Consider the following 27,156-nt stretch of genomic DNA (forward strand, 5'->3'; position numbering starts at 1 on the left):
TTATACAGACGGAGGATCGTAGACGTAGGTGCGGCACTGATTCGTCGCTTCACCGCCGCTGTTTCGAGGCATGGAGTTTTCGTAAGGCAGTATTGACTCCTGTAGCCTATCTCTCTCCTGCGGAAACAGGACACAAGAACACATTAGGGATCTACTTTACCAACTAGGAAGAAGGATTATACAATTAATAGATGCAAGAATTATTTACCGTCTTGACTGTCTGACTGTCTGTTAAGATCATATTCACCGTCACGTTTATCCGGGGGATAAGTTGCTATAATAACTCGTAGAAATAAGAGATTTCTCCTGCACATAATAGGCACATGAGAAAGAAAACATTATGTCCTTGAAGACAAAATTGGAATACCTTTCGTCATTGACAACGTGGATTATGGAGACCACTTAAGGACCCTGTTTGGATTGGTTATGTGCAGAAAATTTAATAATGCACTCTCTTAAAAAAAATCGATGCGAAATTCATAAACGCCTTCTCTACACATTTTTGCCCTACCTACACTTACTGTATAATCGGGCCCTGTATAATCAATGTGCTGTTTTCTCTTAGAAGATCGAAATATAAGGGCTATCTTGTCCAATCTTGTAGCATGTATTTTTTTTTTCTTGCGTTAATAGGAGGCGATGAATAAAAAAAAAACAAAAACCCACAAATATGATGACTGAGCTGCAGAAGAACGTAAAGGAGAAAAATAAGATAAATAGGTTTTTGAGCGAAGACTAACCGCTTCCACATCTCTGAAGACTCTCAGTAGGTTATTTCCGATGGCGCCCTTCACCTCGGTCTCCGTCCAATCTCGTCTGATCAGCTCGGCGATAAGATCCGGGAACTTGGACACGTCTTCAAGACCCGTCGGGACTCTGCGTTACCAAGACAACGCGTAAAAAGAAAAGAAAATAAAGGAAAGAGGACTGACCAAAACATTATTCCAAGTTAATATGCATTGTAGTTGCTTACTCATAACCTAAAACAGATGCATAACAAGATACATGATAAAATTCATTTACCGAATGTGGTTTTTGCTGTGCACATAATCCATGCATCATGCGGATCTTTGCCGGACAATATTGTCTTTCATATCGTGTTATTTCACTTTACTGCGGACAGTAACTGTTATGTTCCCGTTTCCTGTCCTATGGGGCGACAAAGAAAACAAAGAAAACACGTCATCATTGCGACAGCACCGCGCTAGTTTCCACATCAAACCAACTGATTGCTGCTGGTTGGAAAACATTCTCTGCTATCATGGCTATCAAATGCAAATAATATTTATCGCATACCTCAGGTATCTTCTTTTCACCATGAGCATAGCCTCTTCAGTGTTACTATTGCTCTTTCAGAGGGCCCTGTATGCCGTTATTATCACCCCAGTAATGCCATGCATAATGTATTCATCCCTTTTTTCTTTTTTCTTTTTTTTTTTTTTGGACAATCGGGTTGGGAGGGACACCGTGGGTAAAAAGGACATCTCGACCAAGAACACGGGACCTTCGATTGAAAGACAGAAGTCTTCATATATGCCTTTCATCGCACTGTGTTCAAATACATCGTATTATATAATTTCATGCGTGTTTGCATAAGTGATATGAAAGAGTCAAAACGATATAAAATAAGGTGAACAGGGTGCGATGTATATGTGTATAAATAAATAAATATATATATATATATATATATATATATGTATACATGTATATATATATATATATATATATATATATATATGTATACATGTATATATATATATATATATATATATATGTATATACATACATACAAACATACATACATACATATAAAAAAGAAAAATCATGAATGAAAAAAAAATGAGAGAATGGGAGAGGGAAAGATGGGAGTAAGAAAGAAACGGATACAGAGACTCCAACTCTCCCGTTTTCGACGGGAGATCTCCCGCCGAAAACCCATTTTTGCAAAATCTCCCGTTTTCCCGTTTGAGATTTAATTTCTCCTGCCCTGGCTCAATGTCTCCTGTCGGAAAGGATTTCTTACTTATTGCTATCGTATGTTGCAAAAATAAGCCTTAGATAGCACCAGAGAGCATTTATAACCCTAGGAACTTCGCGTTTCGCACACATAAACTTGGAGTCTCCCGTTTGCTAGGGGTTTCAGGCGGGAGAATCTCCAGATCAGAAGGTGCTTCGGGTTGGAGTCTCTGCGGATATAAGGAATAACTTACGTATCGACACCATCGTAGTCGCTTCCAATACCCACACACTCCCATCCACAAACGTCCTTGATGTGATCCATGTGATCTGGACAGAAAAACAGCACAACACAAAAAATCAAAAATCAAAAACAACTGAAGAGGAAATTTCATTGGAAGGATTCCATGCTGCGCCACCAACTGTGGCAAGCTTTAGATCTGCGACGCGAACGCTAAGAGGCGACGCTACCTCCTACTCATGGGTTGGGCAATAAAACACAGATGTGTCGCGCATATTATGCAGAACACCATCTCCTCCACCCCCACCCATTAGCGTCCTCTTAGCGTTCGATATAAATCAAATTCTAGATCTAAATCTTGCTAATCAGAGTTCACAAGAGACAACGTTTGCAAGAAGATTATTTTTGTTTCTCCCCTATCAACTTAAAAACTCATGAGCTCTCTAGGTACATTGTTTGTTTATTTGTTTTTTGTCTTTATATATCTAACACATCAGAAATAATATTGTACAGAACAGCAAAAAACAAACAAAAAACCAAAACCAAAACCAAAACAATGCAAAACAATATAAAACAGAGAAATTGCCAATTCTCTCTTCTCTTTAAGCTCTTCATATTATACAAATACAATATCAACACTCGACCGGAGATGTATGTACAACAACAACAACAACAACAACAACAACGATAACAACAACAAAATGAATTTGCAGAGAAGTTAGAGCATGTTATAGTCAATCATCGTCGCTGCAGTGCAGAGAGATAACTTATATACTAATGATATTTTGTATTTATAGACCAGGTTGTTTTCACCGAGAGTAACTGACTAGCGATCTGATCCAGAGTTGCCTCGCTCGTGTCCGCCGAAATATTCCCAGGAGGACAGTTGATGTACAAAGTGTAAAAGTTCACCATCACAACGCCACCATTTTCTTTCTGCGAAATGATGAAAGAAAGATGATTACCATTATAATTATTATGTTCTTTGAGGAATACAAACACAACAGCAATAACAACGCACAAGAAACCCCACAGCAGTTCACATGAAGCAGGTTTGTACACAGGAACATTACCGTATAGGTGTAGTTTCGAGTAAGACAAAAAAAAGACAACAAAAACAGAAACACTATTCTGAGAGCGAAATCGGAAACTGTGATGAATGTTGACTTTGCTTTTGCCATCTAGTTGGAAGTGCCCTCCTTTTCTCAAATTTATCCTCCTGTTCCTTCTTCTTCTTCTGTTGCCTTTTTCTGCTTCTTTTTCTCTTCCTATTTCTTCGTCACTTTATCAATTTCCCCTTTTCTGATAATCCAGCAGTCTTTATCCTTCTCTCTTTGTAGTAGTTTTCCTCCTTGCATTTTACATCCGATGAGTTCAGTAATTAATAGTTTCTCCGAGCACACGAGTTCATCGGTTCATATCGCACATCTTCTTTTGAGTCGATTAAATCTAATTTTTAATAGGCCTATCGCTGTTAAAGGGATAGTACAGTTTCGGTTGCATGGGGCTTCAGGTATCTAACGTTTTTTGATGGTGATTTTTTTTAGATAATAATGCGAAATCTCTTATGAATTATGAAAGCGCATAACATTCTAAGCCGAATTCAAAGTTTATTTGATGAAAATTGGATTGAAATGGCTGAGATATCCAAATCAAAGCAATCGTAATAAAAGGTGGGACTCACCTTTCATTAGGATCGCTTTATTTTACTTTTTTGATATCTCAGCCATTTTAAAACCGATTTTCATCAAATAAACATTGAATTCCTCCTAGAATCGTATGCCTTTATGCATTTCATAAAGCAGTTTATAAATATCTTGCATAAAGTTAAAAGCTTAATTCTCACACCAACCAATACTATATATCATCCCTTTAATGCAAGTTAAATAATTCCACCCTCTCAAGAATATTTATCATGGAATTTATCATTTCATCGATATTCTAGTTCTTTTCATTGTAATAAAGAATCAGGCGTATAACCGTAATCTTACCACTCTCTCGAGGATGTAGTCGGGAGCGTTTCGGTAGTGGTTGCAGAGCGCAAAAGCTGAGGTGTGGCTGAACATGACGGGGGCCGAAGTGACGTCCAGGACGTCCATCATGGTCGCTTCAGACACGTGTGAAAGGTCAATGAGCATGCCCAGTCGATTCATTTCACGAATCACATCCTGCAGAGATATGAACAGTAATATACTGTCTATATATGTCCTTTCAGGTTGTATACAAACACGTTGAGATAGAGACTTATTGCGTGAGATATTCAACACGTGATCTCCATTTCTAGATTGACCTCATTAAACAAACCAGAAGTTATTAATTGACGCGAGAAGTATTTAATGTCATGAGGATGCTGACACTTTCTCATTATGAAACAACCACATTATGGTTACATATCACAATCGGCACAGATTGATATTTTGTTCAATATATACTATCAGCTGTGCCAGCATTATATTATAGCTATCAACATATTTGAGCAGGAAGGCGGAAGAGAATGTCTTTCCACCTTCCTGGATGGAGTAAGCTGCTTTCCTTATGGCCCTCAAAAACATATTGTTACACAAGGTTTTCTTCTTTGCCTTAAGAGACAATCTAGAGATTTAACAAGAGAACGGGAAAACGGATTTGCACGAAATGTTCAGGGAATGTTTGGATAATGACAGGAAAGAATCGATTAGATTTTGGTGATAATCGGTTGACCCTTGCAAATTCTGTGTGACCTTGAAGTTTTGACCCCATGGTATAGTGACCATTCCGAAAATTTCCCGTTTCTCACTTTGCGATTTTCCGCTACCATACGAAGACATAAACTCCCCAACGATCCGACTTCGCTGCTCAAATGTTCGTAAGAATTCCGAAATTTACGTTTAGGCCTATTTGAGGGACTATGTCCTTCTAGATTTATGAAAGTTCGTTCTCCGTCATCACAAACTGGCCCGTATTTTGATGATTTTTCAAATCAACATTGATTGTTTTTTTCGTTGGAGGAGCATTTTGCTCGGTCGCAGTCACACTGCACGATATGCGCGCTCAATGTCAATGCGTGTGCAAGGCCGCTGAAAATGCATCGCGCTCTACACTGTTGGTGCAAAATTGCACCGGGGACGTTGCGGCGCTCGTTGGTGGGCTAATACTGGTGCAGTAGACATTTGCATTCAACCCTTGCATTGAATAATTCCCGTAGACACTAATCATAGGGGTAATTGCCTAGGGGGTACGTAAATTTTGTTTTTCTTTTTTGCTTTTGTGGATACCATCAAAGATCGTACACTCATACGACCTTTGATATTTGATGATTTTTCAAATTAACATTGATTGTTTTTTTCGTTGGAGGAGCATTTTGCTCGGTCGCAGTCACACTGCACGATATGCGTGCTCAATGTCAATGCGTGTGCAAGGCCGCTGAAAATGCATCGCGCTCTACACTGTTGGTGCAAAATTGCACCGGGGACGTTGCGGCGCTCGTTGGTGGCCGAATACTGGTGCAGTAGACATTTGCATTCAACCCTTGCATTGAATAATTCCCGTAGACACTAATCATAGGGGTAATTGCCTAGGGGGTACGTAAATTTTGTTTTTCTTTTTTGCTTTTGTGGATACCATTTAAACTGTTTTCGATATCCTTTTAACTAACGTATCTGCATTTGCTAGGTGTCATCTTGGATAAATAGACCCCCCCCCCCCCATAAGAAATAGACAAATCAAACAACTAGTGAAATTTTCTTTAGAAGAGAAAGTCTCAAGAAAGTTACGAGATTCTGAAGTTTCAGATGATTTGCACAAGGACAGTATAGTTGCGGATGCTTAACTGTCGACCACAAATGTGGTCCACTGAGTATTCAAATAAACTTTGATTTCCCCATAGAATTATACGATCTTTGATATTTCATAAGAGGTTTTTCATTATCTCACAAGAAAGTTAACATCTGAAGCAACCTTAAAACCACAGTGATATCATCTTTTTTTTCTTAGAACTAGTACAAACTGTTGCGCGACGAATGACATCATCTCCTATTGTTATTTGTCTACTTTATGTAGCTCTAAGGGAATTCATTGTTCCGGGAAAATGAAAGTTTAGAAACCAGTAACTCTATAATTTTTACTCTTATTTGTTCAAAACGCTTGCTGTTATGTTTTTCATGTTGCTTTATCAAGTTCAATCAATTTGAAGATTGAGTAGACGTTTGTCCTACCTTGCCCCAGTCTGTGAGACCATCAAATTCCGCAGGCTCCTCATCAGTTTTCTTCCAGTTATCTGCCCTGAAATTGCATATTGGTATGAATAGACACTGACGCACATGTTTATACGTATTTAGGACTTATATATGTTCATGATAGAACGCAAAACCATGAAGCATGATTTGTATAGCCAGTACTGGTAGACTTTTCAAAAGTCCTCTCCTTATCAAGTCAGCTATCAAACTTCGGAAGGGAGAAGGGGAACATTAACCTCTTGACCTAACCACGAATACGCCACCCCCCCCCCCTTATTCCCACTAAACACAAATTCTCTATGCTATGTTCTTTAATCAGAAAATGAAATAAGTTTCGTTAATCCGAACCTTTGTTGAGCTTTTTCGAAGGATCGTTATTCTGAAGGTTCGCCGTTAACCCGAAAATTAATATCAACTTTCAACTTTCAACTTTCAACTTTCAAACTTTATTTCCATTTCCATTGAATAAACAGGGAAAATCATATACAATACATTTACAGAACATATTTGTAACAAATTCAAAGAAAACGTACACGTGGTCACGAGTAACAACAGAAATTCCTTTCTAAGGTATATACATATACATAATATAAAGATTAGAATGAAAATGGAGGGTCCCACTAAAAAGCAAAGCTGGTAGGGTATGGGACCCTCGGAAAATACATATACAAAATCTAAGAAACCAATGTCAACTGACATAAAATTACCTTAGGAAGGGAAAAAAGAAAGAAAACAAGGAAAAAGAAGAAAAAAGGGGAAAATGAGACTATGGTACAATACACGCCATCGTGGACACAAGCACACTGGACTTCATGATGTAAGTGCAATGATAAAACGCTCCCTGGGTTGATATTGCGAAGGACTGGGTGCATATACCGGTATGAATGCGTACGAACGGATATAAAAAAGAGAAAGAGAATAGACTCACTGTTGTCTGGTACAATAAAAGTAATATCTGAGGAAAACTTATGTTTGACAGATTATTTTCTTAAAAAGATGATTTCTGTATGATATCTTAATGCTTGTAAAAAAGATGACTTGATTGAGACAATAAAACCGAACCTAATTTGGTTGTATATCATAAGATTTCAATAGAAATCATTTTAATTTGTTCTTAAAATAATTCAAAGTTTGTGCTGTTACTATGTCGTTGGGAAGTGAGTTCCAATACTTTGGCCCCTCGTAGATGAAGGTGTGCTGAGCCAGCAAAGTCCTAAAAAATGGCAAATGAAATTCATTGGATTGCCTTGTAGGATAATTATGAACGGATTGATTTTTTGAAAACATTGTTTCAAATATATATGGAAGATTATTTTTATTATGATTATACTTAAATTGTCCTAAATCAAACAAATACAAATCTTTAATTTTGAATATTTGATTTTCAAAAAATAACGGATCAGTATGAGACAAAAATGCGGTGTGACATATAATACGCAGTGACTTCTTTTGTAGCAGAAGTAATTTATCCAAAAGTGTTTGATATGTATTTCCCCATACAAGAATACCGTAATTTAAATAAGGCAATATGAGGGATGAATATAATGTAAGCAGGGACGACAAAGGAAGACAAAATTTAATCTTGTTGATTATACCAATATTACGTGAAATAATCTTACATATACTATCAATATGAAATTTCCATGAAAGCTTATTATCAACTGTTATTCCCAGAAATTTGACATAAGAAACATTTTCCAGTGGTGTGCCATCAAAGATAATATCAACAGGTAGTGCCTCTATGGAGTTGCTAAAAAGCATAAGATTGCTTTTTTGAAGATTAAGAGACAATTTATTAGCTTTTATCCATTGAGCAACTTTTTCTAATTCAGAATTTAATGTATTTACAAGGGTAAAAGGATTATTATGCGAAAAAAATAAATTTGAATCATCCGCAAAGAGAATGAAAGAAAGAATATCTGATGATCTACAGAAATCATTTATGTAAATAAGAAACAGAAGCGGACCTAATAAACTTCCCTGTGGGACCCCACATTTAACATTTGACATTTGTGAATTACAACCATTTAAAGAGACATATTGCTTCCTGTTCATGAGGTAGCTCCTGAACCACTCCAAGGCCTTCCCACGGACTCCGTAATGGTGTAATTTATTAAGTAAAATATCATGATTAATGGTATCGAAGGCCTTGGAGAAGTCCAGGAACAAACCTATGCGATGTGAAGATTTGTCGATAGCATGTGCCACTTTTTCTACAAAACTCAATAATGCATGTGTGGTGCTATGTTTTTCCCCTAAAACCAAACTGAGAATTTGAGAGTATATTATTGAATTTCAAAAAAGTAATAGTTCTTTTGCAAACAATTTTTTCAAGAATTTTGGACAATGTACATAACAAAGAATTTGGTCTATAATTATTTAACATCTAATTTGTCACCTTTTTTAAACAAAGGGATGACTTTTGCTATTTTCATACTTTCAGGGACAATACCATAAAAAAGGGATAAATTAAATATGTGAGCTAAAGGATCCGCAATTGAAGATATTACCCCCTTCAGCAGAAAATTACTGATGTCATCGTGTCCAGCACTTTTTTGGAACGAAAATCAGAAACAATATTGATTATCTCCTGACTGGATTAAGAAACATTGAGTTTGAATTTGGTGGACCTAGAAACTCGGAAAATGTTTTTTTGAAGAAGGAATTTTGCTTGCAAGATTTTCCCCAATGGAAGAAAGATGATTATTCAAAATATTACAAATATGATGAGAATCTTCATAAATTTCATCATCAAATCTAATTTTAGTAATATTCGACGTGTTATTTGATATATTCATAGCTTGCTTTAAAATTTTCCATGTATTTTGCATATCATGCTTATAAGATTGTAACTGCTTTGTATAATATTTGTTCTTTTCAATACGTATAATTTTCGTCAAAGTATTTTTATAACTGGTATATTTTAGTTTTGATTGCTCAGTAGGTTTCATTTTAAATTTGTAATATAAATTATTCTTTCTATTTATTGAACGCAAAAGTGATTTAGAAATCCAAGGTTGCCTGGGTACTTTTTTTATAGTTGGATGACTTTTCTCTTCGTTTTGGAATATGAATGTCCAAGAGTTGAGTAAAAATATGCATAAAATATTCAAATATGATTAGGTTTGTTAAGCCAAAATAAGAAGAAGGTGTGAACTATGAAACCTTCGGTATTACTAACCTTAATTTCATTTTCGGATGTACAAACCTTCGAAATAACAAACCCTATATCATTTTCGGATTATCTAACCTTCGGAGTAACGAACTGTGTAATTACAACCGCGTAAAATACGCATACGCAGTTATCAAATGCATGGAAAGTATTTCAGGAACAAAAAATAAAACACTTAAAGAAATATAAGCATCATGAAGTATATTCCTTTGCTAAACTCTCTGTGAGATATGTAATTTGAAGTTTGACGACATAGCCCAAACCGAAAACCCTATGATAGAAAGACAACTTCATCAAACGAGATAGACTAGAAATGTCGCTATTATGATGACTGGTATGCCTTCGCCATAATGCATGGTCCTGCTAGTATGTAGTGTACTGTAGTACAATGTCTTGACAATGTGTGATGACAGTTTCACGTATTGACAATGTGTGATGACAGTTTCACGTAACTGGCAAAATATTGAAATGACAGGTTTGTCACAAATGTGTTGAATGTTCTCTTTCATTGAACTACACCATAGGTTTGCTATATTGTCTAAGAGTGCAGATACATGTATTTGGGAATTTGTGGATTTTACGTGACTTTTGACCCTTTTATAAGTTTATGCATTGAGTAATTTTCAAGGTATGAAGAAAAAGTGTACTTTCAGTATTAAACAGAATTTTTTTCTGCATTTGACCATATGACCCTATCATTTCCAAGAGAATCACTGCCAGGTATAACATGCATAAGTTTCACGATACTATGAGTTACTTTCAAGATATGGAGGAAAAGTGAAATAAAGCATTTTTACTTGAGCAATGACCTTTTGACCTTTGCTCTTTTGGCAGGAAATTTCCCAGAGAATCTCCATTAGGTAATACATGTATTCATTAAGTTTCAAGAAAGATCCTGCAAGCATTGCATACATATGAGGGAAATAGTGAAATTTTGAGGAGTTTACCTTGCCTTTGACCCCTGACCTTCGACCCATGACCCCTAAATTCCCTAGATAATCCCTGTCAGGCAATACATGCATATGTACCAAGTTATCATGAAGATGTACCATGAAGATACCTTGAACCATTTGCGAGATATGGAGAAAAAAGTGAAATGTTAACATTTTCACCTGACCTTTGACCTTTTGACCTTTGCCCTCATGACCTGAATCCCCCTCTGGAGAATCTTTATTTGGTAGTACATGTATACATTAAGTTTCAAGAATTGCATAGATATGGGTGAAATTTTGAGCATCTGACCTTGACCATTTGACCTTTAACTTCTTGCCGATTTCACTCAAAAACCGCTACTTAGTTAATTGCCCCATTGTGTCATCCTTTGACAAAGTTTGGTGAAATTTGCCTCATCCAGTCTTGAGTTATCGCGTAAACACGGACAAATTTCAGGATTTGACCTTGACCTTCGACCTCTGGCCGATTTTACTCGAAAACTATTAATAATCAAGTAATAGCCCCATTATACTTTTAAGTATACAATTGGACCAAGTTTGGTAAAATTCCACTGAATAATACTCAAGTTAACGCGTAAGCAAAAGGGGACGGATGTACGGACAACCCGAAAACATATTGCCTCGATCCGGCACCCTTCGGTCGGAGGCATAAAAATGTTGTTTCAGCGATAAAAGCTATTAGGTCTAGGGGTTTTTGAAATTGATCACTTAAAAATTGCGTCTGCTGTGTACATTCAGTGAACTCAGGGTTGGTTTATGAAATCATCAATAAAGAAATAAAAAATGTTCCTTTTCATGCGTCACCAAACAATTCTATTTTTTTTTTTTTACAGGTCGATGCAGAATGCTAATTAGTATACAATAAACTATTTCTTTATAATGAGATGCTTCCATAAACTACTGCTTCCGGTATAATTTGACACGCATTGATTGTTCTGGTGGCATTTGCTATAAAAATGTCAACTTGCATGTGCTTTAGAAAGTTGGTCATTATAGCAGGTGTGGAACTTTGATTAAGCTAGAGCTGTTACCATGGGGTGTTACAGCTGTGCGTGACTGTCATGTATCTAACACCCAATTCGTAGAGCATGCGCAGTACCGCCATATTGCTGTCGATGTTGTGGCCGCCCTCTACGCCAATGAGGGATGCGACCTTTCTGTTGGCGTGGGAATCCACGATACCTGCCATGATACAAGGGGGAAAAAAAAGAAGCAGTTGGACGACAAGAGAACAGCAAAGGCCCAGATCAGAGCGAGGGGGAAAGCTCATCTACACTGAGCAAACGCAAAATTGTGAAGGACTGCAAGATGTGACGAAGATACTTTACCTTGATGTGGAAATATCCCTGCTCCTTTTATCATTCATTCATTCATTCTTTTTTACTTTCATTATTTCGCCTTTTCATATTAGATGATAGTCCAAGTGTACATTTTCAAAAAGTCAGTAGGATGCATTGCTATTCAAAAAAGGCAGTGCGTGACAGGTGGAATACATTTTTAATGAAATTTAGGCCTATAGGAGTTTGCACGATGTGACAATAACAAGTATGAAGCTAAATCATGGTAGAAAAAGTTTGCTGCAGTCATAAAGAAATTCGTTTATGACCGTTCAGAATTACAAAAATCAAGTTCTTGTTATGATGCTTACTTTAGTCTACATTATTTTGTTCTAACCACACAACTGCTTAATATCTAATAATGAATAATGATCACACTGTTTCATGAATTGCAAGGTCTCTTACATCTTTATTTTAGCCATGCACACTCATTTTTTTAAAGATTGTTTTATTATATCTGACTAATTTTTTTTCCTTTTTGATCAATTATGTTAGCAAATAAGTACAGAAGATTGATATTAATGGATTTAATATCTTTAATTGTTAATTATTTGAATCATATAGTGCAGTGCAGCACAAATATACCATTCGGAGCTCTTGCAGCGGAGTCGAACTTATAGATATAGTTTCTGCGCTTAACCAAATGATTTTATAATCATTCTAACATTGCTGCATGCATAGAAGAAGGTGCTAACTTTCATTCAGCCACATTTTGATTATATCAGATCGACCAGGTAATAAGGGAAAATATATCCAACATTGGTTTCGCCATCGTCGTTCTCACCTTGGGCCGTGGTGACGAAGTCGAAGTCCTCCGGATACATCTGGACCATTCGCTTGATGACGTCAATCTGATCCAAGATATGCTTCACGGCGTCATTGTACTGGGAGTCGCAACTCGTGTAGGCCGCCCAAAACTAGAATTGAAAAAACAACAACAACAACAACAAGCAAACAGTGACGTCATTCTCCTTTCCTTTAGATACCCTAGATAGTGTGTAAGGATCTTTTCTTAAAGACCTGTTGTAGTAGTTGTTGCAGTTGCAGTTGCAGTTGTTGTTGTTGGTGGTGGTGTTGGTGTGTGTGTGTGTGTGTGTGTGTGTGTGTGTGGTTTGTTTTGTTTTGCTTTTTAGATCAAATCAAGCGATTTGTCTAAGCAGCTCAAACTTTGTTATCATCATTATGCTAAAGTTCGAATTCTGCCTGTGCCAACATCAAGGACTTTGCAACAACAACAAAAAAATGTCGGCATAATATTAATCCTTATTGCAATGCCCTCTGTAGGAACAGTTTTAACAGTAAAGAGGCAACCATGGGTAAATTAAACCACACATTTTCCATTCGTATCATCATCAGGATTTGTCTGGTAAACTAAAGATCGAGGGACAAACTGCACTTTATTATGCTAAAGTCTATGTCAGTATTGTCTGTGGCAAATTATTTCTAATAGGGTCCCATTTTTTATTCTTCTTTTCTTTTTCTTTTTAAAACAACAACAAACTGCAGATGGACCATTTCTACCCCACAGGGGGAGGGTAAAGGTTCAGAGTGACCTCATGACACATAGGAAACATATTTTATGTAAAACATCCCATCCAAACAGACACCAAGGAGATATAAATATTTATGTTACAGATGTGTCTCAAGGAACGCATTTTTACACATTTTGACATTTTGCAAGTAGTCGTGCTACAGACAGCGGACTTCCAGGCCCGTTGCCAGGGGGGTGCGTCGGGTGCGTACGCACCCCCCAAATTCTGAAAGGTCCACTTTTTCATAATAACGGTTTTTAGCAATTCTCAAGATAACAATCCAAATAAATATAAAGACACATTATATGCTACGTAAATGTGGAAGAGTACGTTTAACAATGTTAAAAATAATTGTACGAAACCCTTTTGTTGTATGAACCATCGGATCGTCCCCATGCACACAAACACAAATGTTATGTATCAATTTGTGCGAGCTATTACATATTGAAAACTTTCGGTCATCTGCGAAGCCGCGCTTCCGCGCGAACGCTACAACACGTAAAACGGGTCAAAAATCGACGCATTTTCCACAAAATCTGCCATAACTTTTAAACTGTTTAAGAAGCAAACTTGGGGCGCCCGGATTCTGAAAGTGGACACTTTAGGGATTATTTATGTGTATATATCTTTATTGTAACATTTGTAGCAGTGACGCAAATTAGATCAGAAAAGTACCTTATGAGTAGAATTGTATATGGCGAACAGTCCAAATTTGACGAATTTGAGCATATTTTGCCGTCTTGCAATTCTTCCAGACGGGATATCTTGAGAACGGAAGATCGCACAAACTTGGGGCGCACGGTTTCAGAAAGTAGAGGTTCTGCCCATTTTTGTGACATAAGAATCTTGTCCATTGGTTGAGCAGTCCTGACGCAAATTTGCAGTGAAACTAGACTACCCATTCACAATTGCTGTCATAGGGAACGTGTACAATCCATACAGAACTATCACGTGACGAGACTACCAACGAAAATTTGAGCCGTTGACCTTCACTGTCTGCCGTTGTCAGCAGTGTGAATTCCTGTGATTTCAAGCTTTTGTTTCTCGCCAAATATCATTTTCAACGCAATATCCAGATACAGTTGTATGTGAGACATTATCTAGATACGTAGCAGCCTTATTGACAACATAACTGTTAAGTTTGCGAGCAAAAACGACCAAATACATTCCACATTCCATCTCATTTTTCGATGATGGCTGTATAGTCGGACTGGTGCATTTCCTTCGGAGGTGGTAATAATGTAAGTAGTTGCAACGGTCACCTTGCCACCTGCTGTCTGCAATCGGGCGCTTATATACACGTGTTGTACACAGGTAATCAACTGAAATAATGTTGTAAAGGAATGATAAGGTCATAGACTATATCATTTTTACTGTAGATTTAACCCGATTTCTGTCGCCTACACACACATTATGCCATCAGCGGAAGTGTTTCCGCAGGAGTTGTTCCGATGGAAGCACAAGTACCAAACAAAACCCCCCAATGAACGTCCGTCTACTGCAGCGGAAACAATAAAACAGTGTGATGCAGACATGTTTCCAAATGTTTTTACATTGCTAAAAATATACTGCCCCATCCCCACAACCAGCTGCGAATGCGAGAGAAGCGCCAGTGCCTTACGCAGACTGCACACCTATCTGAGGGCCAGCATGACACAAGACAGGCTGTCTGCTTTGGCACTCATGCATATCCATTACAACTTTGACGTTGATAACGAGAAGGTGGTGAAATTGTTCGCCAGAAAGCATCCCAGAAGACTGGAACTTCAAACAATGCTTAAAGACTAGAAAAAGACTAAGCGAAGATCACACTGCACAAGTGCACATTCAAAGGACCGGCAAATGCTCCCCTCTAACTCCTGCTGTGTAATCATCATTTTCTATTTTTGATGATTACTTGCCTGTCTCAATAATTATATTGTTGATTATTAGTTATACATTTTCTTATGTTGTGACAGTTCGATTGGTTCTCATTTTGAAGTGAGCCAAAACCTAAGAACATTCTCACTTATAATTTCCAAAGAGTATTATGCAGGCACGCAAACTCAATTTAGTTGTATTTTCATTTAAATGTAATGGGTAAGAGGGTATGAGAGAGAATGGAAAGTGCTGAGCTATGAAGTAAAATGGTTAAGTAAAAAGTTTGTCAGATAGTATTACAAAAGCCTGAATATTGCAAGAGCTCCGGAGTAAAAACAGTCAGGGAAAAACCCTATGTATGATAACATTGTGAGAGCGTTAGACTGCATTGTGACGCGTCGTTATTTAATTTACATTCTTTATTCATATTTTTCATAAAAAACACAGGTAATGAGCCGGATTGGGTTAAAATTCTCACTTACAGCTTTGTAGAAGTCTGAGTCAACAGTATCACACAGTACTTCAAGACGTATTAGTACAAACGATTTCTTGAGTCTGCACCGTTTCAGGCTCTGTTCTGGATACGGCCGTAGAAACTCATTCTTTTTTTGTTGTTTATTTTATCATTATTTACTAATCTCTTTTCTAACTTACAGGTAGCGGATTTCTTTGCAGGCCAAATTCGGAAATGTACTGTTGATTACTACTTATACATTTTCTCATGTTGTGACAGTTCTATTGGTTCTCATTTTAAGGTGAGCCAAAACCTAAGAACATTCTCACTTATAATTTCCAAAGAGTATTATGCAGGCACGCAAACTCATTTTAGTTGTATTTCATTTAAATGTAATGGGTAAGAGGGTATGAGAGAGAATGGAAAGTGCTGAGCTATGAAGTAAAATGGTAAAGTAAAAAGTTTGTCAGATAGTATTACAAAAGCCTGAATACTGCAAGAGCTCCGGAGTAAAAACAGTCAGTGAAAACCCTTATGTATGATAGCATTGTGAGAGCGTTATAGACTGCATTGTGACGCATCGTTATTTAATTTACATTCTTTATTGATATATTTTCATAAATATCTCAGGTAATGAGTCGGATTGGATTACAATTCTCACTTACAGCTTTGTAGAAGTCTGAGTCAACAGTATCACACAGTACTTCAAGACGTATTATAGTACAAACGATTTCTTGAGCCTGCACCGTTTCAGGCTCTGTTCTGGATACGGCGGTAGAAACTCATTCTTTTTTGTTGTTTATTTTATCATTATTTACTAATCTCTTTTCTAACTTACAGGTAGCGGGTTTCTTTGCAGGCCAAATTCGGAAATGTACTGTTGATTACTACTTATACATTTTCTCATGTTGTTACAGTTCTATTGGTTCTCATTTTAAAGTGAGCCAAAACCTAAGAACATTTTCACTTATAATTTCCAAAGAGTATTATGCAGGCACGCAAACTCATTTTAGTTGTATTTCATTTAAATGTAATGGGTAAGAGGGTATGAGAGAGAATGGAAAGTGCTGAGCTATGAAGTAAAATGGTAAAGTAAAAAGTTTGTCAGATAGTATTACAAAAGAAACTCATTCTTTTTTGTTTGTTTATTTTATCATTATTTACTTATCTCTCTTCTAACTTAAAGGTAGTGGATCTCTTTGCAGCCAAAATTCGAAAATGCCTAGAGACAGCTAGTAACCAAATATGCAACTATGGTTTAATAAATACGAAATTACCATTCCAGTATGTATCTTAGTGTGCACAGTAAGACAGATCAAATCAAATAGGAAAACATCTGAGCACTAAGCCTGAGGTCTGAATTTGCACTCAACTTCTTTCAATGGCTAACGGATGTTTAATTTTTGAATTTCACTGACCTCCAAATTTCACAAAGAAAACCTTCTTAGCATGATGGTTAATATGACATTTGACTGATATTGGAGATGTTTGCGAATCGGATCTACTACCTTTAATATTATTAAATCTAAAATGATTATTTGAAAATTCGGAAATGCTGGAAATATCCTACCACAAGGAGGCAAAATATAAATGGTTCACATTTACAATTCATTTTGTTTTAAAAATTTTCTTATTTATTTTCGTTTTTGACAAACTCGCATACCAACGGCTGATATACTGTATAGTAAAGTGAATGTTTCATCTTCCAAACAGCATCCGATGGGATGGAAAACTCCAACTGCCACAGTAAAGGTGGACACCGTGACCATACTCGCTAAAGAAAACGCGTAATAGGGGTCGTTTTTTTCTCACGGATTAGATGGAAAGTGTGATGTACGAGCGTATATAATCAAAGGGTATCAAAATGGCCGAAATTTGGGAAAATGGTATATTGTTCAGTCATGATGAAGTACTTCTTTAGGGTGCAGGAAACATTTAAGGAATACTTGTTTTTAAGGCCCGAAAAAATCATATGATCATTACTCGTTTAGGGGCCATTTTGAAAGTCCATGTATGAGCATGGTCTCCACCTTTTAATTGTCGCTACCCCTCCCGGGACAGTATCAAAGGACCGTTTTGTTAATTAACGCAATCCCCCCTTCCTTTAAAAATCCTGGCATCAGGCCTGTTAACGCGGGTATACAATAGAAAAAATAAAAGTTAAAACAACACCAGGAAAATCACTATTCTCAATTTTGCGGCGCGCTACGCGCGCAGAGTCTCGAACACAATTAAACTTTGCAACTTCCTGGCAAAATGAGTTTTTACTATTTCCTAGATGACAGACAAAAATACAAATTTCCTCGAGACTTTAAAACGTCATTAAAACAGTCAAAATTCACAATTTGCGGCGCGCTTCGCGCGCAAATTCTTATACAACTTTTGTAGTTCGGTCGTCTAAAGAATATATATATATATATATATATATATATATATATAATTGTGTGTGTGTGTGTGTGTGTGTGTGTCATCATTGGTATTGATACCGAAGGTCCGTTTTTTTAGTGACCGCACCCCCCCCCCCCTTGAAAAATCCTGGCTACGGGCCTGACTTCCTATACATTACCTGGTTACCACACAGTGACCATGAATGCGGTTTTCCTGACTGGAAGCAATACATCACAGTTAAAAAATGCGTATGCGGGCCGAGGAATCTCTATAACAGAATACTGAATTTCAAAATAACACGCAGGAATACTATTTCACTACCAACTCTGAACTTCCCAAATGATTTTATATTCTCTAGCATAATATTTATGCAGATATTATGATACACTATGTGGTTTAAATCTAATACTCGGAGTATTGGATGTGGTGTCATATCAACTTTATATGTTTAGTGGTACAATAATGTATTCATATTTACTTTCTGTTTTGTTTATGCATCTTGTATTGAAACTGCATAAAAAGTCACACACACACAAACGTGGGCTGAGTGTTTCAAAATACAGATGTTATTTTATTGGTTCCATGGCATTTGCTCCTGAGACGATATTATTGCTCCCATGAAAATTCTGCACGCGAAGCCAAACTTAGATTATATACCAAGAAACATAACCCTAACCTTAATCCTCACATCTAACTAAAACCCTATCAGAACCCTAACCCTAAGTCCTTTGAGAAAATAACACGGGAGCACATTTCGCAGGAGCAAATATCGTAGTATGTCACCATTTTATCTGAAGTTTTACCTGACCACCAACAAGTCCTTCCTTCAGGCGTGGAATATCGGTATGACTGATGTTCCATAGAGTGGTGAGGTCGCTGTTCAAATCGATGGTCTGTAAAGCGTTGTCTTGTTTCTGCTTCAGCTGCCAGGGCCAGTCGTTGTGGCTATGTGTTCCGGCAAGGAGCGGGAAAAAAAGACGCACAGAACAAACAAACAAACTCATCACGTAATCTCATGATTTCGTTTAATCATCAAAACACGCCAATAAGTCATTGAAATAAATAAATTAACAGATATATTGTTTATATATGAATGAAATAAAACATTTTCGATTTAATCGATCAATATACTTTGTAATTTTGTACATAATACACTGCAAAAAGTCCGGTGTTAAATACTGAACACCGAGCTGGTGTTAAATTTTCGGTGCTCATTTATGGTGTTAAGTTAACACCTCCGGGTGTCATTTCCAAAAATAAAACAGTTTTTTGAAGAGTTTCTTAGTAACTGCACTTCTTGTTGATTTTTAATTTAAACAAGACGATCAAGAATTTTACATTAAAATACTAGATTTTTGAAAAAATGTGAAAACAAATTTATACCACAGTAACACCAGCTGGTGTGGTCTCTTATTTAAGCTGGACGGGTGTTAAACCATTGATATTAACACCAACAAATATCAAATCAACACCATGTGGTGTCATTTTTTAATTAACACCAGTACAGTGTCAAAATATCACCAGGGACAGTGTCAAATTAACACCACGAAGTGTCAGGTGAACACTTTTCAACACCATCACAGTGCATTTTCTACACCTGTGGATGTGGTCCTCTATTAACACTTGATCGGTGTTAAATTTAACACCCATGGTGTTAAATCTAACACCGATGTTTTTACAGTGCATGTATATATTTCCTATCAAAACTCCACAACAAATTTCTTTTTTTCTCAATCAAATTCCAATTTCAGATATCTAACTTTTCATATATTTACTTGCCCGAAACTAGTGTAAGAAAAAAAAAAGATAATCATTTCTTATTCATCTAAGCTTAAATAATAAGGTTTTCTTTTTGTCGTATTCAAAGTTTGCTAAGTTTGCTGTCTTGAATCTGGTGCTGCAAGAGCTGTGAATTATGAATTTGGATATTTTCGCAACATTGTGAGACAGAACAGGCAGGTGGGCATTACGAGCCGTTTCTAACACGCTGAGAAAAGCGAACAGGTGCAGTCATCTCAAAATCACTACCGCTCCTGGAAATTAGTCACTATGACTGTCTGTCCATTCACAGCAAGCTGTGAACACCCTTGACAGATCTTGACATTTACCAAGATAATCGTGTAGAAGTCCCTTGTATTAACACATTTCGTGTACGATGTATTCGGGAAGAAATGTGCCTATGGCCTCCGTATGATGGTGCCTGTAGAAATTCTTTATTAGCGAACCAGTGATGTGATAATGAATAAAGATGAATCATTCAGATATCATAGTAGCTGTTTGTGTGGCTGTTGTATCTTGCTCTTGTTTTTTGAGGTGCCTTTCACTACATGATCAAATTACTGAAATAAGTCAGTCTGTTTCATCAAAAAAATATATTTCTCCATGCGATGAAGAGTTATCAAGATACCAGAGTTTTTAACTGCATCCTGAGTAAACATTTTGCAAAATCACATCTAAGTTCTTGGAGGCGCTGTGGCAAAGTGGATAAGACTCCAGACTCCTGATCGGAGGACCCGAGTTCGAATCCCGCCCAGCGCTTACGGTCCTTGGACAAGATGTTTTACCCACCATGTCCCTCTCGACCCAGGTGTATAAATGGGTACCTGGCAACGCTAGGGTAATAATAATGGCAGGGCCCTCTGGTAGAGCAGTGGCAACACTGAAGAGGCTACCCTGGGTAAAAAAGACCTTATTATTAGACCCTATTAATTTCTTGACGCCCACAATTCTCCGAGATTTGAAACCTCTTTCGCCGCTGCCTCTGAAACACTCACAAGTTCAAAGTTCAAATTTACTCTGGAAATCAATTAAATTAGTATTTTACCTGGTCGAAGGGGATCAGCGGGTGGGGTGGGGGATCCAGGTAGAGCGCCTCTTCTATCCACTGATGATGATGATGATGCTTATCATTATTATTATCATTGTATGATGATGATTATCATCATTATCATTGTAATAATGATAACTATTATATTATTATTATTAATATTATTATTATTATTATTATCATTGTTGTTGTTATTGTTATTCGTCAGGACACAAATACATTAAATTCTTCTGCGAGGAGCATTTTATTTTGTTCTATCGTCTGAAGACGTGAATTATAAATAAATCATATCATTTGTATATTTTCCTGACTAAACAGTTCATATTATCCACATACATTGCAAAATTAACGTCACTAGAACACGTCTTTGAGCAGTATTGCACAACTAATAAAAACTGTTATTTGCGTTTTGTGATGAAAACGCTCTCCATGTGTTCCTGTAGGTAAACAAATCACTGGTCCATCGCTCTAATACAACGTGAGAACCTCATCAAGATCATCACACTATTGGAAAACTAATAGAGACCCCGAAGTGGGTGTTATTATGTCAACAAAATGATCACCCCGGCTTCCTCCTATTAATTGCAGCAGCCCTATCATTCTTGTTAATCGCAGGTCATATAGGACAGTTAGAATGGTTCGCTCATTGGATTGGAGTTAAGTGCATCTTATCATTCTAATAACACAATTTCGCGTCTGTTTTATCTGAATAACAGCTCGGCAGCAAACACCGACTCCATTATAGCCCACGGTTCCCGCATGATTATAACAGATTTTAAGGACTAGCAAACTACAATGTAATCAGCTGTTTAAACTTGATTGACATTGCGGCTGCAAATAAATAAATAAATGAATAAATGCTATCTTCCCCTACATACAAATAAAACTTTACCATTTAAATGTTTGACACACACACACACACACACACACACACACACACACATGTGATTTTGAGCTCAACTCTTCAGTTTTCTTATTTGGCAGATGTGTATTCGTGAGAATCGTTTTCATGATGACGTGTAGGATGACGTGAAGGCAGGGTTCTTGATATACAATTGTTTACAACATTAAAACGGAGTGGGCGTACACCCATGTCGGCTGTTATGTAAAACAACAGTAGTCCAACCGCCCCTCCCCCTCCCCTTAAAAAAGCCAAAGGATTGATTGAGCAATTCATCGAACAAAGACAAGAGATTATTTCGTAATGTTTCCTTGATCTTTCGTGACGTTCCAGTCATGTGATCAAGATGCCGTGTCATGTTGTAACTTGTAATCACAAATTAACTTCACTGGGTCATTATCAACACAGTTGTATCCCATTGGGACGTCTATAACAAAGGGGACTATCTAATGTTATCCTATATACAGACATGGTATTCTAAGTTAAGGATTAAAGAACCAACCCAGATAGCTCTAAATGAGAGCTAATGATGTATGAGGAACAATCAACGTTTTATGACAGAGATAAAGACAAGTGCAATCCTCGTGACGAGTGTGAGCACTGATAAAAAGATCATCTGATAATAGTATGAGTCGATTAGATAAGTGACCTTTACCCAATTACATTGATTGGGAAATAAATATGTATAAAAGGCAGTCTGGAATTATTGGTTAGTTTGATGAATCAAGTAGCCACTTGTAAATCTGCAACATTTAACTCCCTTCATTTCTAATGCCGGCTGAAGGTAATATCTTGTATTTTGGATGACATGTACAGTTAGGTTATGTGATTCATTCTGCAATCAATCAGTTTTAATCTACACCTTTTGATTCTGACAATTTCAAATGTCTTAGTTAATCTTTCATATTTCTTTTATTCTACCTTTGTTCATTCTGCCACTCATGTCGACGCATTGGGATTTCAGCTCCTCCTTTGGTGATTTTCTCAAAAAGTCAAATCTATGAAAATTTAACATTTCTTTTGTTTTGTTTGTTTGTTGTTGTTGTTTTTTTTTTTGCATCCGTATGCCGTCCATCACTGGATACTAGAATATCTGCAACAATTCTGATGTCAAAGTATACTTGACTAATGGAGAGGTTTCCACAGATTCTTAATTTTCTAGCACTCTGAAAGAGCACCTGACCTGCCCCCTGCAGAAAGCAGAGGAATGACAAGTCAGTATAAAGTTGACTAACTGTGTGATTTTTTTAAAAAGTGGATTCTCTGTTACTTTTCTTTACCATGTTTACATCTTCGTACTACTGTGACATATAAAATGATCAAGCGATTACCAAGACACAAAGTTTTGACAAAATTTCAAATAAATGCAGCTGCAGAGATGTAAATTTTTACCGTCTTGTCCAAACTTCAAGAGTTTCTTACATTTCTACACTCACTGAAGTCACATATGAAATATATGTTTTAGATGAACTCCCCTTTTAACTGTATTGTAATCGTCAAAAAGTGCTGGTTCATTCTTGAACATCCAAAGGAGAATGTACAACAGTATGCAAATTACAACAGCATGCCTATATCGTATTGCTGGCTGTTCTGTTTTCCGTTATGACGGCAATGAATATTTTGACAGTGTGTGCTGAGTACACCCCCTGGACACAACCCTATCCTGACTTTAATAGTTCACGTCTGCAATGTACCAGGGATGCGGTTCCCAATGTACACAGGGAATCATAGAGGTCGATACTCCTCCTGCAAAGGTTTCCGTGATGCATATATATATATATATATATATATATATATATATATATATATACATACATGTATATGAAAATATGAATAAATACACACACACACATACACACACATACACACACACACTTATATTACATATATATATATATATATATATATATATATATAATCATGTATATATATAATCATATATATACATTATTATCGTCTATACAAAAGCTTGCTGACGATGTTAGATAAATGTAATGGTCCTTTTCTCCACTTTCTTTTTCAATGTGTATTGGACATGTAGACCTAAAAAGAGACATATTGAAAAGAAGGATGGGGGGGGGGGGGTCTGGCCCAGCTGCAACCTCCTCGCGGGTACGACCTACATTTTTGTTTGTTTTTGTTTTTGTTTTGTGCGTTGGCGATAGGAAGTGCGACCGTTTTTGTCGTTGCGTATATCCACGGTTGAGTCTTTCACCTGTTATCATATACCTTCACAGGAAGCTTAAAGAGCCTATAACCATTCAGACTGTTGATATTGTTTAAGCCTCGTTGCTGTCTGGTATCACCAGTAATGGTACTGGAAACGTGAGTTTGGTGAATTATCTGTGTCCTGCATTTCATTTGCCTTGGATTACTTGGCAGAATTTCATGACTAACAACAGCTGGTGTAGAGTACAAAAATGAAATAGGACACTCATCTTGTAGCAGGACATCAATTTTAGTGAAATTCAGTTTCAATTTATTCACTATTGTTTCAATAATACAATGATGAAAAAATATAGATGAATTACCATACCTGACTGAATGAATTATTTGATGAAATATTCATTAAATCTTTCTACCTGGTAACAAAGAAGGACAAAGTTCGATGTTTGATTAAGAAAGAGAAAACTCAAAATGGTCTGCTTTCGATTCTCCAACATTATACACTTTCAAACATGTTGTTTTTTTTTGGATGTGCAAGAGAAATATATTGTCAATCAGGTATATGATGTCACAAATCAAAATGTTAAACATCACAACGGAGACCGTGCATGGGGATAATGCAAATATGTTTATCCGGTATACAAAACATTCATCTCTCACGAACTTCTTAATATTATTTGTGAGACTTCCAGAAAAAGAAATGTTCATGACCTTCGGACTATTTATGAATTGCGTTGTGAAGTACAGAATTGTGCTTTCGAAACTTTGAATTTCTGAGGAGAGTACCTGTAAGTTGTAAGTTGTGTATTATTTGTTATTCAGAGATGATATGGCAGTGATGTCTGTTTACATTAATTCTGGATCCTATTCAGGAGCAAAGTTTTCCCACAATGGATTTTATTGTACAGTATGCATGTTATACAAAATGAGGGAGAATCGACAACCATCGGCTGAACAAATAATGACATAAGACGTATAGAATGAATGCGTGAGTCGGCTTTGAGAGAACTGATACTTATTAAGGTTGAGGGGGTCAAGGGGGTAATCGAATTTGAGTGATAACGTGCAACTAAACAGGTGGGCGGATTCAACTACAGCTGTACCTGTAACATGGCCTTCGAGTTTTACTCAAGTTGCATCACATGATAGCGTTTAATTGGACCTGTCTAGCGAATGAAATGAATGATCAACACTTGTCAGAAAATGACTGAACTACAGGTGTGTTTGATGAATACATGGAGATGATTCATCCATAGGAGGTACAAGAAATAACTTTAGGCCTGAACCATACCCATTTGAGAGCTACAAAGTAAGAAAATGATGCTATCAAAGCACAGAATAGCAGAGAATAACACTGTCATACTAATAGCAGAGCTGACATTAGAGCGCTGCCTGTAATACGTGATTTATCAAGTAAGAATATTCCTTTCATGAATCAATTTCCCCATGCTTTTTTATTGATTGGTTGGCGGGATACACTTCCCGACAGTTATTTGTTTCGTTAATTCGCCAGTTTTCCCTGTTAATTCTAACCAGGTGTGTTGCTATTCATTAAAGTGAGTTTTGTTTTGTATTTTAGTCTAAAGACATATGCTATTCACCTTATGGCGTTGAAAAGCCGTTTCTAACTGTTAGCATGTCTTGGCAACAGAAGGCAAACACGCATACACGTATATGCTCATATAGACAAACATATGTAAAAGCAAATTTCTTTTTGTCTTCAATTCGAAACTTATTGGGTGAGTGTGACTGTTTTCTGACAAATCTGCCCGATGAAAAGTGACATGACTTATATCTAGCTGTTCATTCTTATATTTCTTTGTCCATTGCTTCTCTGTACAGAAATAAAGAGAATAGAAGGAGACCCCCCCCCCCCCCCCCATCCCATCAGGTAGACAGGTGGTCAGAGAAGGGGGGGGGGGGGGGGGGAGAGACAGCTAGCAGAGGGTGGTACCAGGGAAGTGGAAACTTTTTTTTTAACTTAGCTGTACTCAGAAACATATCGCACTCTCTCTTTATCAAAGGACGGAATCAGAGGTCGACAAAATTAGATAGGTGTATACTGCATTTAGGCCTATGATATTTGAAATGAAATAAACATTCATGGCCAAAGTTACTCAAATTCATGAAATTCTTACGTCGAGGATTCTTCATTGCAACTGATTGACAGTATGTATGCCCATGATTTTTTTTGTGTTATTATCATGGCTACTACCAAACACTGATCAATTTAATGCTTATTTACGTCGATGTAGGGCAATTTGTCAATCAGTTGCATGACCAAAGTTGTTTTGTGAAATTTACACCTGAAATTAAAAATTCTTGTCAATAATAATATTATGATTGCACTTAACTAATCCTCGCGACACAAATATAATCTCTAAAATCTCTTACTCATTCCCTTCCACCCTACCCCCCCCCCCCAAAAAAAGAGGAAATTAAAAGAACAGTTATGACTGGTGTAAACTCTTTCAGCTCACCCGTCGACGAGAGGTACTTCTCTCATGTATTGCCTTGCTCTGTCGATCTCGCTCGTTTGTCTCTTGTTGAGGGACACGGGCACAGCTATGGCAACAATAACGGCTGATGTCACAACTGTGACACCGACGATGAGAAGAATCAAACGACCACGCTCCATGCTCATCGACCTCTAAATAGGCTGCCAACTTCCACAACGAAAACAAAATGGAAGACAGACAGCGAGCAGCAAGTATTCCTCTTGTCTTGTGAGAGCTGTTGCCTCGATCGCAAAGGCCTAAGCTTTGATATGTATCTCTCTTGCCTCCCCTCAAAAAAATTCAATAGGGAGTTTCGCAAGCACGACGCGGCCGGGAATTGAGAGTGCCGTGTGCAAAATTTGCTTCTGTACATGATCTGGGGGCATTTCATGAAGCATTTTGTTTGACAAAGTTGTCGGACAAATTTGCTCTCAGCCAATTAGATGCAAGGATTTCAGTAGCTTGTAACAGTTTGTCATAAAGATATCCGACCAAAATGCTTCATGAAATCAGGGAGGTGGGAAGAGATATCTTCCCACCTCCCTGATGAAATCCCCCCCCCCCCCCCCCCTCCGCCCCCCGATCGAAGAAACGTTCCGTCCTAGGGAAAACGAGTACGGTGCTCGGCCAAAATAGCGTTCGGTCTCGATGCTGGGC

General features: G+C 37.2%; 1 protein-coding gene across 1 annotated transcript; it reads right to left on the reverse strand.

Moving 5' to 3' along the window:
• Nucleotides 1–26,645, reverse strand: LOC139720820 (dipeptidase 1-like). Its single transcript, XM_071632160.1, has 10 exons — nucleotides 26,482–26,645; nucleotides 18,911–19,052; nucleotides 12,658–12,790; nucleotides 11,568–11,718; nucleotides 6,391–6,457; nucleotides 4,189–4,365; nucleotides 3,025–3,133; nucleotides 2,211–2,286; nucleotides 741–876; nucleotides 1–117 (listed from the first exon to the last, which is right to left on the reverse strand). Exons 1-10 carry the CDS (start codon nucleotides 26,643–26,645, stop codon nucleotides 1–3), a joined length of 1,272 nt encoding a protein of 423 aa, XP_071488261.1.
• Between the last annotated feature and the right edge of the window lie 511 nt (nucleotides 26,646–27,156).

Source organism: Diadema antillarum, unplaced genomic scaffold (assembly GCF_040938485.1).
Source record: "Diadema antillarum isolate AM-2024a unplaced genomic scaffold, OU_Dant_1.0 scf00000012, whole genome shotgun sequence".
NCBI classification, from domain to species: Eukaryota; Metazoa; Echinodermata; class Echinoidea; order Diadematoida; family Diadematidae; genus Diadema; species Diadema antillarum.